At 41.4% G+C, this 12,718-nt stretch overlaps 1 protein-coding gene across 8 annotated transcripts in view; it reads left to right on the top strand.

Annotated features, from left to right (window-relative positions):
* The window catches only part of PLCB1 (phospholipase C beta 1), a 415,215-nt gene that overhangs the window by 277,484 nt on the left and 125,013 nt on the right, over positions 1–12,718 (top strand). For all 8 annotated transcript variants that reach the window (XM_072857457.1, XM_072857455.1, XM_072857454.1 and 5 more), the window contains one exon: positions 11,828–11,974. In XM_072857457.1, the coding sequence (XP_072713558.1) occupies positions 11,828–11,974 (147 nt within the window). The remainder of the gene's footprint in view (positions 1–11,827; positions 11,975–12,718) is intronic.

Here is a 12,718-nt window from a genome sequence, read left to right as displayed (position 1 = left end):
GCCAGCACTTTTAAGCAAAATTGAATTTGGACGGGGAACAAAAAAGAAAAAAGCAGAAAAGTAAATGCCTGCCAAGGAATAAGCTGCAGTCCCATGTGGTTTTCTAGCTAACTTTAGATGCAGCGTTTCTTCACAGTCCAACTTGGAGATGATGCTGATCACCTTGCTTTAGTCTTGAGACTTAGGAGAGATTGCTTCCTTATGTACACCAGAGTGGGATTTTCCCCCCCTCCTTAAAAATTACCAAATATTCAGATATGTGTATATATGTCTGCTAATGTTTTAAAAACCGGTTTGGTTTAAAGAAAGAGCTATCTGTGGCTGAAAAGAGAGGATGATAATCAGTAATAGACGGCTTGATACTACATATAGGGGTCTGGTTAAGTGTGAACTGTAACACAGATGTGCTTGATTCTAGATGCTGGATACTTGTGTGTTTGTTAGCTATCATAGGCATATGCTATATATATATACACACTACTTGGAATTAATAAAACACTGTTTTACAGTATAGCAGGTTCCAATAATTGTTCTCCTTAACGCAACACCTCTGCTTACCAGAATCTCTGAACTGTGGCCATACTTTGTTACAGCAGAGGTTTTTAAAGCTGTTGTGGAGACTTAGATGATCAATATCCATCAAAATAAATGTGTTTCCAACATTTAAATTTTGAGGGAGAGAAAATGTTGACTGTCTAAAATCTTCCTTGCCTATGTGGGTGTTTTACTGTTTTCTAGCACTACTAGAGGAAAATACATAGATTTCTTAGGCTGTAGCCCTTGTGGGTTAGAGCCCTTCTTTCTTGGGTGTTTGAAAAGGGCTGAAAAAACCTGTGACTTCTAATAAAATAAATAAATAGCATGCTCAACATTGCACAGTGACTTTAAGATCTCGTTAAAATGGATGTCTCATGCCAACAGACACAAGTGAGGTTTGGAAACTTTTGTTTCTTCTCAGGCAACACTCCATCTTCTTTTCCCTTTTGAGATGGCAGTGTCCTTGGAATGCTCCCAAAGTTTTCATGCTGATTGAAAATGCTCTTTATCATAAAAATATGAGGTTTGCTATTTGGCATGGCTTGCCTAGAAGCTTATAGGAGATATTTTCTCCCTAAAGTGAACTAAGTGTCTTGAGCTGCAGTACCTCTTCTGAAATCCATTCAGAAAAGTGGTTTTCGGTTTGCAAACATTTTCTTGCAAGAAAAAACAATTGTATCCAATGTTAGTTTTCTCTGTGCACTTGTACAGATGATAAAATGGATATGATAGCTTCATTAGAATGACAGGCATTTCCAATTCAAACATGCTGAATTCTGCTTTACTTGGTTGATAGTCCTTACTCTGCAAGATACTCTGCATCTCAGTGTCCTTGGGCATGTGATATTTCCGCATGGATTAACTGATACTGAGCAAGCTCTTTTAGGTACGCTACTTAAATACAACATGTTTACCTTCTCATGTTTTCCCTCACTGACTGCTCGTCATTCAGTAAGCATTTATTTTGGATATTGTATAGGCGTTACCATTCTCTGTTTGTATTCAGGTTTCCCTGTGTCCTGTTACAATACACACATTCAAGGGGAGAGCAATGAATCTTGCTCTATTCCTTTCTTACTCAGTAAGTTTTCTGTTTCTTTTTCAAGAATATGTTGCCAAAGCTGGTTTTGGTTTGCGGCCAGGTAACTGTCTAATTACAGAAAGTAGTTGAGCAAGTATAACTGAGGGTAGAATTGCATCCATTATGATTTTCTTTAAGTTTAGAAATCTGAAAGGAGATTTGAAAACAACAGGATATTCTTCTGGTTTGATTTTAAAAGATTTAAGCAATGAGACAACCAATAAATCCTCTGCAGGACTGTTTCCTAGCACAGTTAGTTGTAGCACCGCCAAGCTTTTGCAAACGCTCACCCCAAGTTTTGCATTGCTTACTCTGGTCTCATTACATGCTTCTGCCTGTGGCCACTATAGCTCTTCTTCCTCATCCTTATCATTTACACTTAAAACACTTGTTGACAATTATATTATTGCCACTTCAGCTTTACATGCTTGATCTTTCTTGTTTTGGCATATATTGTGACATACGTTATTATTCATAACACTTCTCTAAATAACCTTCTGTATACAGACACGTTTCTGATACTAAGTAGTCAAAAACTAGAGTCACGAGACCGGGTGCAGTGTTAGTGTCCCCTTAAGATCCTTGATGTTGTCAATAGTTAAGTTAAGTGTCACTTGTGTCCATTAAATCTATAGGCTTGCCTGGGTGGTTAGGTTTAGTTATGGATACGTATGTTGATATATTTGATGCCATGCATGTTCACCTCTTTCATCAATGACTTGATAGTAAAATGTCCGGCCAAAAAATTATTTATTTTTTTTTTCCAACCACCTTTTTTGATGCAGCTACATACAAGTGTATTGCTGCTGTTCTCTGCATCTTGTCTGCTTTTCAGGATGATGGATTTCTAGGCATCTTCTTTGCAATTCAGCTCTATATTTTGGATTTTTCTTTGCTTGAATGATTAGCTACCTAGGTTGAATTATTATTTGTGTGTTCTCATTTGATTTCCGTCCCATTTACCTGGTTCATTACAGCTTTACCATCTTGTTTTGATAACAGCTCCCAGAGAACTGTCTGTTCTTTAAACCCTGTGTTGTTGATTCTACTTTTTCAGATTATTAAAGACTGTATGAAACCAGACCTACTGCTGATCAGCGTGGCAGCCTCTGGGCTTCTCTCGTGCAGTTCAGCTTTCAAATTCAAAGAAACTCTGATCTTGTAGTCTGACCTCAGTTTATTTCTGTCTGAGCTTTCTACAGATTAGTTTTTCCAATAAGGAAAAATTTGAATTCAGAAACTCTATTAAATGCTTCACTAATATTCAGATACAGCAATTCAGATGTATTGCCCTTCCTCTACCTACTTAGTAATTTGATAAAACTGTCTGACTAGTATGAAGTTTTCCCCTTGCTGATCATTGAGAAAATTGCTAAAATGGAGGAGTTACTGACGACTTCTGCTTGTGGTGTGTAAATGATGGTTGGGGCATAGATATTTTGGAAGTATCTGCAGATCCTGACCTGAGGCCTGAAAGTCTTTTCTGTCCCCAGTGTTTCTTCTAAAATAGAGTGGCACCGACGCTGGGGTAAAGTCCAGTAACGCAGTTGTAGGGTTCTGGCATTTTCAGTCTGGGCTGACCTTGTACCATGTTCTCTCCTTGTGATGACTTTGCTGTGAAGAGGATGTTGCTTGGACAATGCAGTCCCGTCCTGCCCTAGTTCACAGAACTGAATACAGACAGAAATTCCAGTTACACCATAGCAATACAGTAATAGCACACGTGTCTGGAAAGCCGAACGGGTTTCAGCATCACTTCCAAAATCAGTTGGATGCAAATGCTGCAAGTGTCATCAGAGTGGCTCTGGCACATGGTGTCCCACAAAGTGTGAATTTTATGTAAATTCATCCTTGTGAACTTCTCTGCTGGCTTACAAAGCTAGAAAGCATAGAGTAGCTAATGTGTGCCCAGTGTCAAGAGACACACCGGGCGTATATGCATCCTACTCTACACCGTGCATGAAAATTTTAATACCTAATGAGCTGTAAATTGCAGTGCTGGTTTGTGAAATAGAATTCCCAATGGGACATATTGTACAGATCTCTTGCAGGATTATAAAATATCTGCTTTACTTGGCGGCGAGAGGACTGCTCAGTTGTATGGGATTACAGTGAATGTGATTAATGTTACAGATTGCATTGGAATAGACCTGGTTTCGCTGTCAGACAAAATACTAATGTAATTCTGTGTTGCTGGCTGAGAGATATGAGGTGCCAATTAATTGTCTCTTTTCCTTTTTTGTTTGTTTGGTTTCTTTTTTACTTTAATAACAGCTCTTGGCACAATTGTGCCTTCCAGTTATGTTATAAGTGAGTGGATAACAGCATGGGCGTAAACAAATGGAATGCTCTATTAAGTTTGCAAATATATGGAAAGAAATGTTTAAGATCCATGCAGCCAAACCTGTTGACTGCTTACAAGCAAATGCACATTTTAATTGTCTTACAAAACATCCACAAATTTTAAGGAACAAGCAAATGCTGATGTGAAAGTTGCAAGATTGAAGTGCAAAGAAAAGTGTGCAGATAAGTGGTCTTTTGTGCTGTCAGTTGTGCCTCTCTTGTTTTGTGTCCTACTCTGTCCCAAGACTTCGCCCAAAGGACCGGAAGGCTCCTGGGAGCAAGTTAGGCAGACCCGAGCATGCTGGAGGACAGGGGGAAATCAAGTAGCAATCACGTAGCTGTGCATACAGCTCACCTGTTGAAATAAGAGGGACAAAGTTCAGATCAAGCAGTTGCGTTGAGAAGTTTGCAGGATTACCTGTACTTTTATATTTCCTCCAGACACTGTGGGGTTTTGACCTTTATCCTGGGCCTCTGCAGAGGGCACTGAGCTGGTGAATAGAATCATAGAATCATAGAATACGTCAAGTCGGAAGGGACCCATAAGGATCATCGAGTCCAACTCCCTGCTCCTTGCAGGGCTACCTAAAACTAAATCACATCGCTTTTACATCAATATTTGGATGTATGTCTCTGTACAAATAGGTCATTCCCTAATCTCTGTGGGCAATGTATTTCACCTGCTCTCCTCAGACCAGGAGACAGGCTGAGGTTTGCATACTCTTTGATCTTCGCAGTGGAGAAAGTTTCCACTTTCTCTGTTGCGGGGAATGGAGGTATCCTCACTGCCTAAGGACAACCTGGGTTCATGTCACCACTGCGTTACACCTGCCCTTGTGGTACCTTCTACTGGGGCAGTCTGAGTAAGGACTAGATCAAGAGGACACCCTGCAGCAGCAAGATGAGACCAGCAGCACCGGGAATAGGCTGATCCTTAGAATAATGCGAAAGCATATCATGCCCTGGATTTGTTTTCTTAGTTTTGTGGCTAACCTTAAGCCTCTGTTTGAAATATAAGACCCCAGCGTGCACTGTGCCGGAAGCAAAAATGTGGTTTGTAATGACGTGGGGAGACTGTGTCAGCAGGAGAGTCAGCTGAGCCAAATACATCTGCATTCGGTACCTTGTCTCAGATTACTGACCTTCCGCTCTTATTAAAATAGTAGATCTCCAGTCCTCGTGGCTACAGAAGCAGCCTTCCATTGTGAAGCTTCTTCTAGAAGCTCAGCCCTACTTTGAACCCGCATGTCTCTTATCTTGTGCTTGGCACAGTGCTGCAGATGTTGAGTGAGCAGGGGTTTGTTTACATCCTCAAGTTGATGAGCTGGCAAGCTCCCAGGGACCCACGAGCATTTCTACATCCAGAACAATATGCCGATCATGCTGGCATGCTGGAGGGGTTGGGAAAGCAGGAACTTGTCGAGTTACCTATGTCTCATTAAGCAGCAGGAGAAGAATTGTCGTGTCAAAAGCAGCCTATGCTTTTGCCAGCCCTCAAAACTGCATGAGAACAGTTTTACATGAGGATATTATCTATATCTGCACTTGGACAGGAAACTGCATAATGCACGAGGACCGCCACAGGCCCTGATGAGAAAAATATGCTAGGTTCTCTAGATCTAGTCAACGAGGATTGTGAAGAGCGTTGTGATAGCACAGTAAGTCTTCAAATAGAGGAGCCTCTGAGAAGTCTATTCACAAAGTACAGTCTATCCTATCAACCAGTTCAACTGACTGGCTGGAATTCCTGTTTCATGGCAAATCTGTGAGCACTATCTCCCAGGAATGGGGAGATTCCAGATCTCATAAACTGCATAAGAAAACATTTTGATTGATGACTGTTGACAATATCCAAGAACCATAGAAGAGAGGATTCACTTCATTATCCCCTGTAGTTTTTGTGAATATTCAGTAGGTCCTTGGCCAGCAGTATGCCACCTGCCTGAAGGCACCTTCCAAGAAAAAGAATTTGGGATGATGGAAGTGACTTCTGTTGTCTGCTAGAGCTGACAAATGTTGACCACAAAGGAGCCCTGTTTCTTACAGGCAAAGTAACAGTTACATTTTTATGTGCTTTTTTTTAAACTGCCATCCAGGAACATTTACGACTTTGATCCAGTGTAATATATCTTGAAAGGTATGGGATCATGTAGCTGTAGCTAATAAGGAAATATTGTGAAATACTCAGAGCTTGCCACTTCATTTATTTTGGGGTTTTTTCTCCCCTGTAACCATTTTGGAGCAATCGGATGGAGCCAGGGATGCAGAAGAAGATCAAGCTGCTGCACAAACACTTCACTTGTCTCGCGTAATGAAGCTGATCGCAGCCTGGGAAATTCAACAGAATTTCTCAGCATCCCTGTTAAATATACTACTCTTCTAGTAGGAAATTATTTCTCCTTCTACCAAATTTTAGTGAAAAAAATACCAGATTTGGTTGACTTCACTCAACTGTCAATCTGGTGGTGGTTCTTTGATCTCTGCATGAATTTCACCACCAAGCAGGTCATATGGAGCAGCCGTTCGAGGTGTCCTGTGGAACATCTTGCTTATGGGCTGCTTCATGCTTTGCTGCAGATGAAACGCTGAATGCCGGGGACATTTTTGGAGTCCCCTGTATGGGCTTCCTCTTCCTTTCTGCAATAAAGGATGAGGTTTGGAGGCAGTGGGTGGGACAATTGCTGGCAAACTCCCCACCAAGCAATTGGCAGATGAAGTTCAGCTTCCAAATTAAAAGTGAAGGGGAGAAGGGGATTGTGGGCACGCCGTGAAAGGACTGTTGGCACATGCACCTAAAGCGCAAGCAGAGCTTAAATCCACAGCGCAGAAAAGTAGCGCAAGGATAAAGCCAGAACCTGACTGGAATAGGTCTGTCTGAGTTTGGACTAGATTTGTCTTGTGAAACGATGGCATGGGAACTTCATCGTGTGATTAACAGTTTGCGTGGGCAAGCGGGCAGTCCTGACGGCGAGGGTACTTTGCCATGCATTTCATACCTAGAAGGTAATGGGTCGAGTCTTCAAAAGACGTGGAGGGTTCAAGGTCGCTTTCTTTTAGAAGCTTCCTTCCCGTTTGGAGAATGGATTTTGGAAGGTATGTAGATGTATAAACATGGAGAGAGGCATGTAAAGGCATTTCCAGTCTTTCCAATGCCTCTAGCTCTTGTAAGTTTTTAATTCAGGTAAGTTTTTAGAATTACATAGAAGTTTATATTATATATAAGTTATAATTTATAGACAAGTGTTCAGCTACAGATTTATAATTTTGAGGTATTGGGAATGTCTGTGATTAAGAATACATTAGATGCTTTCTTATTTCTCCTCAATACTTGCTCTTTTATTTTACAGACCTGTTCCATTGCACAATAAAAACATTAAAGTTGATCTGTTACTTATTTGGCTTGCACAAAACTTTAGCCAGTCACTTGTGTGTGTGCTTTGACAATCAAATATCCTGCAGCTGATAGTCATCACAAATTTCTTCAGTCTAGTGAGCCCAGAGAAGAAAAAAATACCCACGTTAATCATCAAGCACAGCATCTGAGCATCTTCCGTTCTGTGTAGGAGCTGGGTGGTTCTGACAAACTTTGCAAGTCATCCAGCTGTGGCACATTATGCGGTCGCTTCTTGGCGAGATGTGCTGAGACAGCACTCATCCTGTGAGCAGAAGTGGATTGCATTAAGTTGAAAACGGGACAATTGATTAGAATATCCTTAATTTTCGCTTTCATGTTGAATTGCCTGTCAGTGCCCAGACGCTGGCAGCGGGAGGCCTCTGGGGCTTCTGTCAGGAGAGGCCCAGGCTGCCCCACACCGGTTCCAGCCGGTTCGGGCCAGCTCCAGCGGCCCCGCCACAGGGCACAGCCCGGCCCCTCCGCCACACTGGCTGCAAAATGCTGACGGCAGCGAGGAGTGAGGGGGGAAGAGCGCGAGGAGTGAGGGGGGAAGAGCGCGAGGAGTGAGGGGGGAAGAGCGTGAGGAGTGAGGGGGAAAGTGCGAGGATTGAGGGGGAAGAGCGCGAGGAGTGAGGGGGGAAGAGCGCGAGGAGTGAGGGGGGAAGAGCGCGGGGAGTGAGGGGGGAAGAGCGCGAGGAGTGAGGGGGGAAAGTGCGAGGAGTGAGGGGGAAGAGCGAGGAGTGAGGGGGGAAGAGCGTGAGGAGCAGCCCTGTGAGCCCTGAGGGGAGAGGAGGAAGAGGAGGAACTGCAGCCCTGCTGCAGGCATTGCCCCATATAGCAGAAGGCGTTCCAGTGGCACTGTGAGAAAGAGTTACGTGTTGGATATTAAATAGGCCGGACACCACAGGAAGAAGGAGGCATTTTTATGTTTGTGCTGTTTTGGTGTTTTAATAAAGCACTACTGAGTGAACCCCATAGGGAAATTCTAATTAATCAGATAAATTAGAGAAGAGATTGGAGGGGGGGGGGTGGAATTTCTTGTGCTGGTAAACTCCAAACCCCGCAGAGGAAAGCATTTCACTGGTTACCTCTGTGTGTGCTCTTCTCGATCTGGCTTTGCCAACAGGGCTAAAAGAGGGTCGTCTGGAGTCTTGTCTTTCTTTGCACTGCACTTAAGATTATTTAGAAAGGTCTTGAACCAGACGTTATTGAAGTTGATGGTGGCACTTCAGCAAACACTGGTGAGCTTTGGGTCTGCCTCTGTCCTAATAAGTGACATCAGATCAAATTTAACACGGCAATGGTGAGTAAAAAAAGACAAGCCAGTTAACTCCACAATTTTAAGTATGTAAAGCACACCAGGTTATTTTGCAAGTTTCCCCAAAGACCTAGGGTTCAAGTGATTTTAAGGCAATTATGTGTGAGCAAAAGAAAAAAAAATGTGAATCTGTCTTGTCCCTGTGTTTTTGCCTGTTGTGTTTCTTTCCCCTCTAACTTTTTACATGTAATCGTATCATTAAATCTTCCTAGTATATATCTGAAGACAAAAGGTGACAGCTGTAATGGAAAGAACTGATCACAAATTATTTTTTCTTGGCAATGTCTGCGGTAAATTTGTAATACGCTTAAGAAAACAGAGAACAAATCTTACCAATAAATTGAGGCCATTTCATTTTGGATGACTGTCCACTGAGGATGGTCCTCACTGCAGTTGGCCTCAGAATATCATTGACGCTGATCACAAACAATCTACTCTTTAATATCCAGGATACAAAGTCCCTTTGACACCTGCCATCTCCGTTCCACAGTCAAACTCTCACTGGTGCAATATCGGCTGTAATTGAACTTGCAAATTGCTTCACTTTCTGAAATGCTGACTGCTTAATTATGATGGGGAAAATAGCATTCTACAGCCATAAGCTCAGATAACTGTGTAACTCAGAAACTATGTAATTATACGTGTGAATAATACTTGCTGTGATTTATGTTAATACCAGTGGCAATACGCGGAAGGACCACTCTGCAGACCTTGTCTTAGTTCAGTGTGGAAGGGAGCAAAGAAGCAGAATGAACCACAAAATAGAGAGAAGGGAGGAAATGCAAGCCTGGGTCTTGCTTCCTTTCATCCCAAAGGTGTTCAAGTGAGTACGGCACCCAAACAGGCTTCAAGCGATTGTGCCGTTCAACTCCCAGCTTAACCCACAGGTTCTCCATGGGGTACTGTCCAGTCAGTTAATTTATCCTCAGCTTCAGGTCTCCATCTGAAAAACAAGGACTGCAAGGACTGTTTTTCAGGTACGCTCTGAGAATTAAACACAGAGATCACTCTGAGATGCTTGAATACTATGTCTAGGTGAATCGACCTGTGTATCTGTATAACAAAATGGAAGCCTCTCTTTCTCAACACTGTGATTAGGATGCCACAGTTTTTTTGAGGAATTGTGTGTGTGAAAACTACTATGTTTCATTTTAGCCTGGAGCAGGAATGACAAAGCAACTTTAAACCTCCTAGTCTGGCTGAAAGGAGTACATTCAAAACAACACGGAGATACTGAAGATGACTCTGGATGAGCTATCTCAAACATCGGAAGTTGCAAATCACTATAACGTGACATGGCTTTGCTGGTTCCCTGTGTAGCCTCTTACCCATTTTTTCCTGTATGATATTGCTTGTGTGGTGTGAATGTACACTACAAATCATATCCCAGTGAACTTGGTGCAGAGTGTTTAAGTGGATTTTAGCTCAAGCTAACCCCATGATAGTGCCTGATACTGTTTACATTCATAATGTCTCTCTGGTAGATTCACACAGCAGATAGGTTGTTCATAAATCTGTAGTTTCATGAAAAACCTCAGTGGTGGGTTTTTTCCTGATTTGCTCCATCTTATATTTTTCTTGTGAAAAGGAAAGTACTCTGTCTGTGGATGATTAATTACTCTGTAACAAAGCAGCTGTGGAGCCTGACAAGATTGCACTCAGATTACAGTCTTAAAATAGTGGACGGACTTGATGTTTTTCCTTCCAACCATCTTACAATTGTTGTCATAAGAATGAATGATAATTGCATTGCTCTGTATTGTTGCTACATTTCTTGTCATATGAATAGGTTTATTTAATGCCACCATCTTGGGTTGTTATGAAAATAAGGCATCTGAACTTAAGACTGTTACATCTTTTCCTCTCTGACCAAGAGCCAAATCCCAGGGTCCAAGCCCAGATTTTAAGTAAATGCTTTACATACTATATTTGCATCACGTGGTTACAAGCTTTACAAAAGTGCTGCAGGGTTGCCCATTACTTCTTCATATGCTAGAAAAATACGTGTAAGTTTATATATTTTAGGATAAAAAGGGATTGAGCCTAAAAGGAGAGAGTAACAGAGTTAGGAGTAGATCTGAAGCCTTCTGTTTTTCAATGCCATAGTCAGTCAACTAAGTTTTTTTTCAATAGAGATAGTATGCAAAATATTTTGAGTTGGGGACAAGAGGTAAGAAATTGTCATTGTTGGGATTCACCAGGCACGCAGCTGCTTCAAGGTTCCTCGGAGATACAGAAGATCTGTTTTACTGTAGACAGTAACTGAATTAACTAAAGCTAAGTGGCTGAGTAAATCTACAGATGAAATCTAGACAAAACAACAAAAATACCAGGCAAAGAAAAATGTCTCAAATTTGTTCGGTTAAGCATTAATCTTCAAATATAGACTACTGGATTTTTATTTTTTTTTTAGTCTAAATGTACAAATTGACACTAACCCTAAAATCAACTTTATGGAGAGAGCTTGACAGAGAAATTCATCCTGACCTAATAAGCACAGCTCCACTGAGATCAATGGTGATATTTAATCTGAGAATAGGTCTCAGCTTTCTAATTTGCCAGCAGCATATGAAATGATCATTTATGCTGGCACTCCAGTGAGATATGAATTGGAAGACAAATATAAAAATTACAAAGCAAAGCTTAGTTCCCACTTGAAAGGTGGTTCATTTAGTTTGCTTTGCTTTGCAGTTTGGTTTCATTCATATACACACACTGAATCATATTCCAAAGAGGTCAGTTACCTGTTTCTTTGCATGGCTCTCTGCTGGTTTCTTGGTTTTCTCTGGAAAGCGTGCTTGCTTTTGTCCCCAGAAGACCCCTTTCCTTGATAGGCTTCAATTTATTTTCTCTGTTCTTATAGCCCTCTGTAACTCCGAGTCCCCTGTGCCTTTGATTATCTGTAGACACTGATTATGAACTGATTTATCTTTGGTACAGGTAAAGGGATGTGTATTACCTACAACTTATATGGCTGAAAATGAGGTAATAGTAACAAAAGAATATATGAATAACTAGCTGAAGGCCAGTCTGGTGATTATATGGTCTTTCACACACACCTTTCTGTAAGTGTATATTGAACATAACATCTGTATTTTGCAAAATCTGTACATGACATTAATTGGTGCTTTCCCTGGATCTGTGTTTCTCTCAGGACAGATATCAGTGGATGGATTTATGCGATACCTGAGTGGAGAAGAAAACGGCGTTGTTCCACCTGAGAAACTGGATTTAAATGAAGATATGTCTCAACCACTGTCACACTATTTCATCAATTCCTCACACAACACCTACCTCACAGGTACAGTGTTGGCGGGATCTGATTTCTTATCTTACAAAAATTCGTAGCATATTTGTAGTGATACCATAAAGTATATTAAAAACATCAGCAGTAAATGATGATGGAGCTTAGTCTTCAGGGAAGCAAGGGTTGCACTTGATTGTTGTTCTAGCTGCTACACACATACATCAAATATACTTTTATTAACAGGTGAGCAGCAGTTGCGTTGTTCAGATAAGGTCTGGTCTGAAGCCCAGTGAAGTCCCTGGAAAGTTTCCCTCAACTTAGATAGGATTCCAGATTAAGGTCCTTACTTGGGGAGGAGAGGGAGCAATGTACCTTTTATGACAACCAAGGATAGCCAAACAAGTATGTGAAGCAGAATATGGGAAACATCTCTGTAGCTAGTAAATTTGCCCCTAAACATTAAATCTGACAGTTTATTGAGCTCCATGAAATTTGCTTTGATTCGGAGATTAGAGAGGTCCCGGCATGGCACATAGCTTTCTGACAGTCCATTCATATCTGCAAGGAATGGAATTCTGGTCTCTGACTATATCTAATGTCTGAGCTGAAGTTTTTAGGTGCTATCATGTTTTTAAAAAGGCTGAGCACTCAGAAGCTCCTGTTAATTTGAATTAGAGTTAATGAGTCTGAACTGTATCGTTTGCACAGCAAAGTCAACAATGCTTTAAGATTCAAAAAAAAACTAAAGCAGTTTAGAAACCCAACTTTTGACACTCATTTTCTAGTCCAAGATGCCGT

This window comes from Ciconia boyciana, chromosome 3 (genome assembly GCF_034638445.1).
Source record: "Ciconia boyciana chromosome 3, ASM3463844v1, whole genome shotgun sequence".
Lineage (NCBI taxonomy): Eukaryota > Metazoa > Chordata > Aves > Ciconiiformes > Ciconiidae > Ciconia > Ciconia boyciana.
The sequence above is the reverse complement of the archived record's forward strand: the minus strand, read 5'-3'. Positions and strand labels throughout refer to the sequence as shown.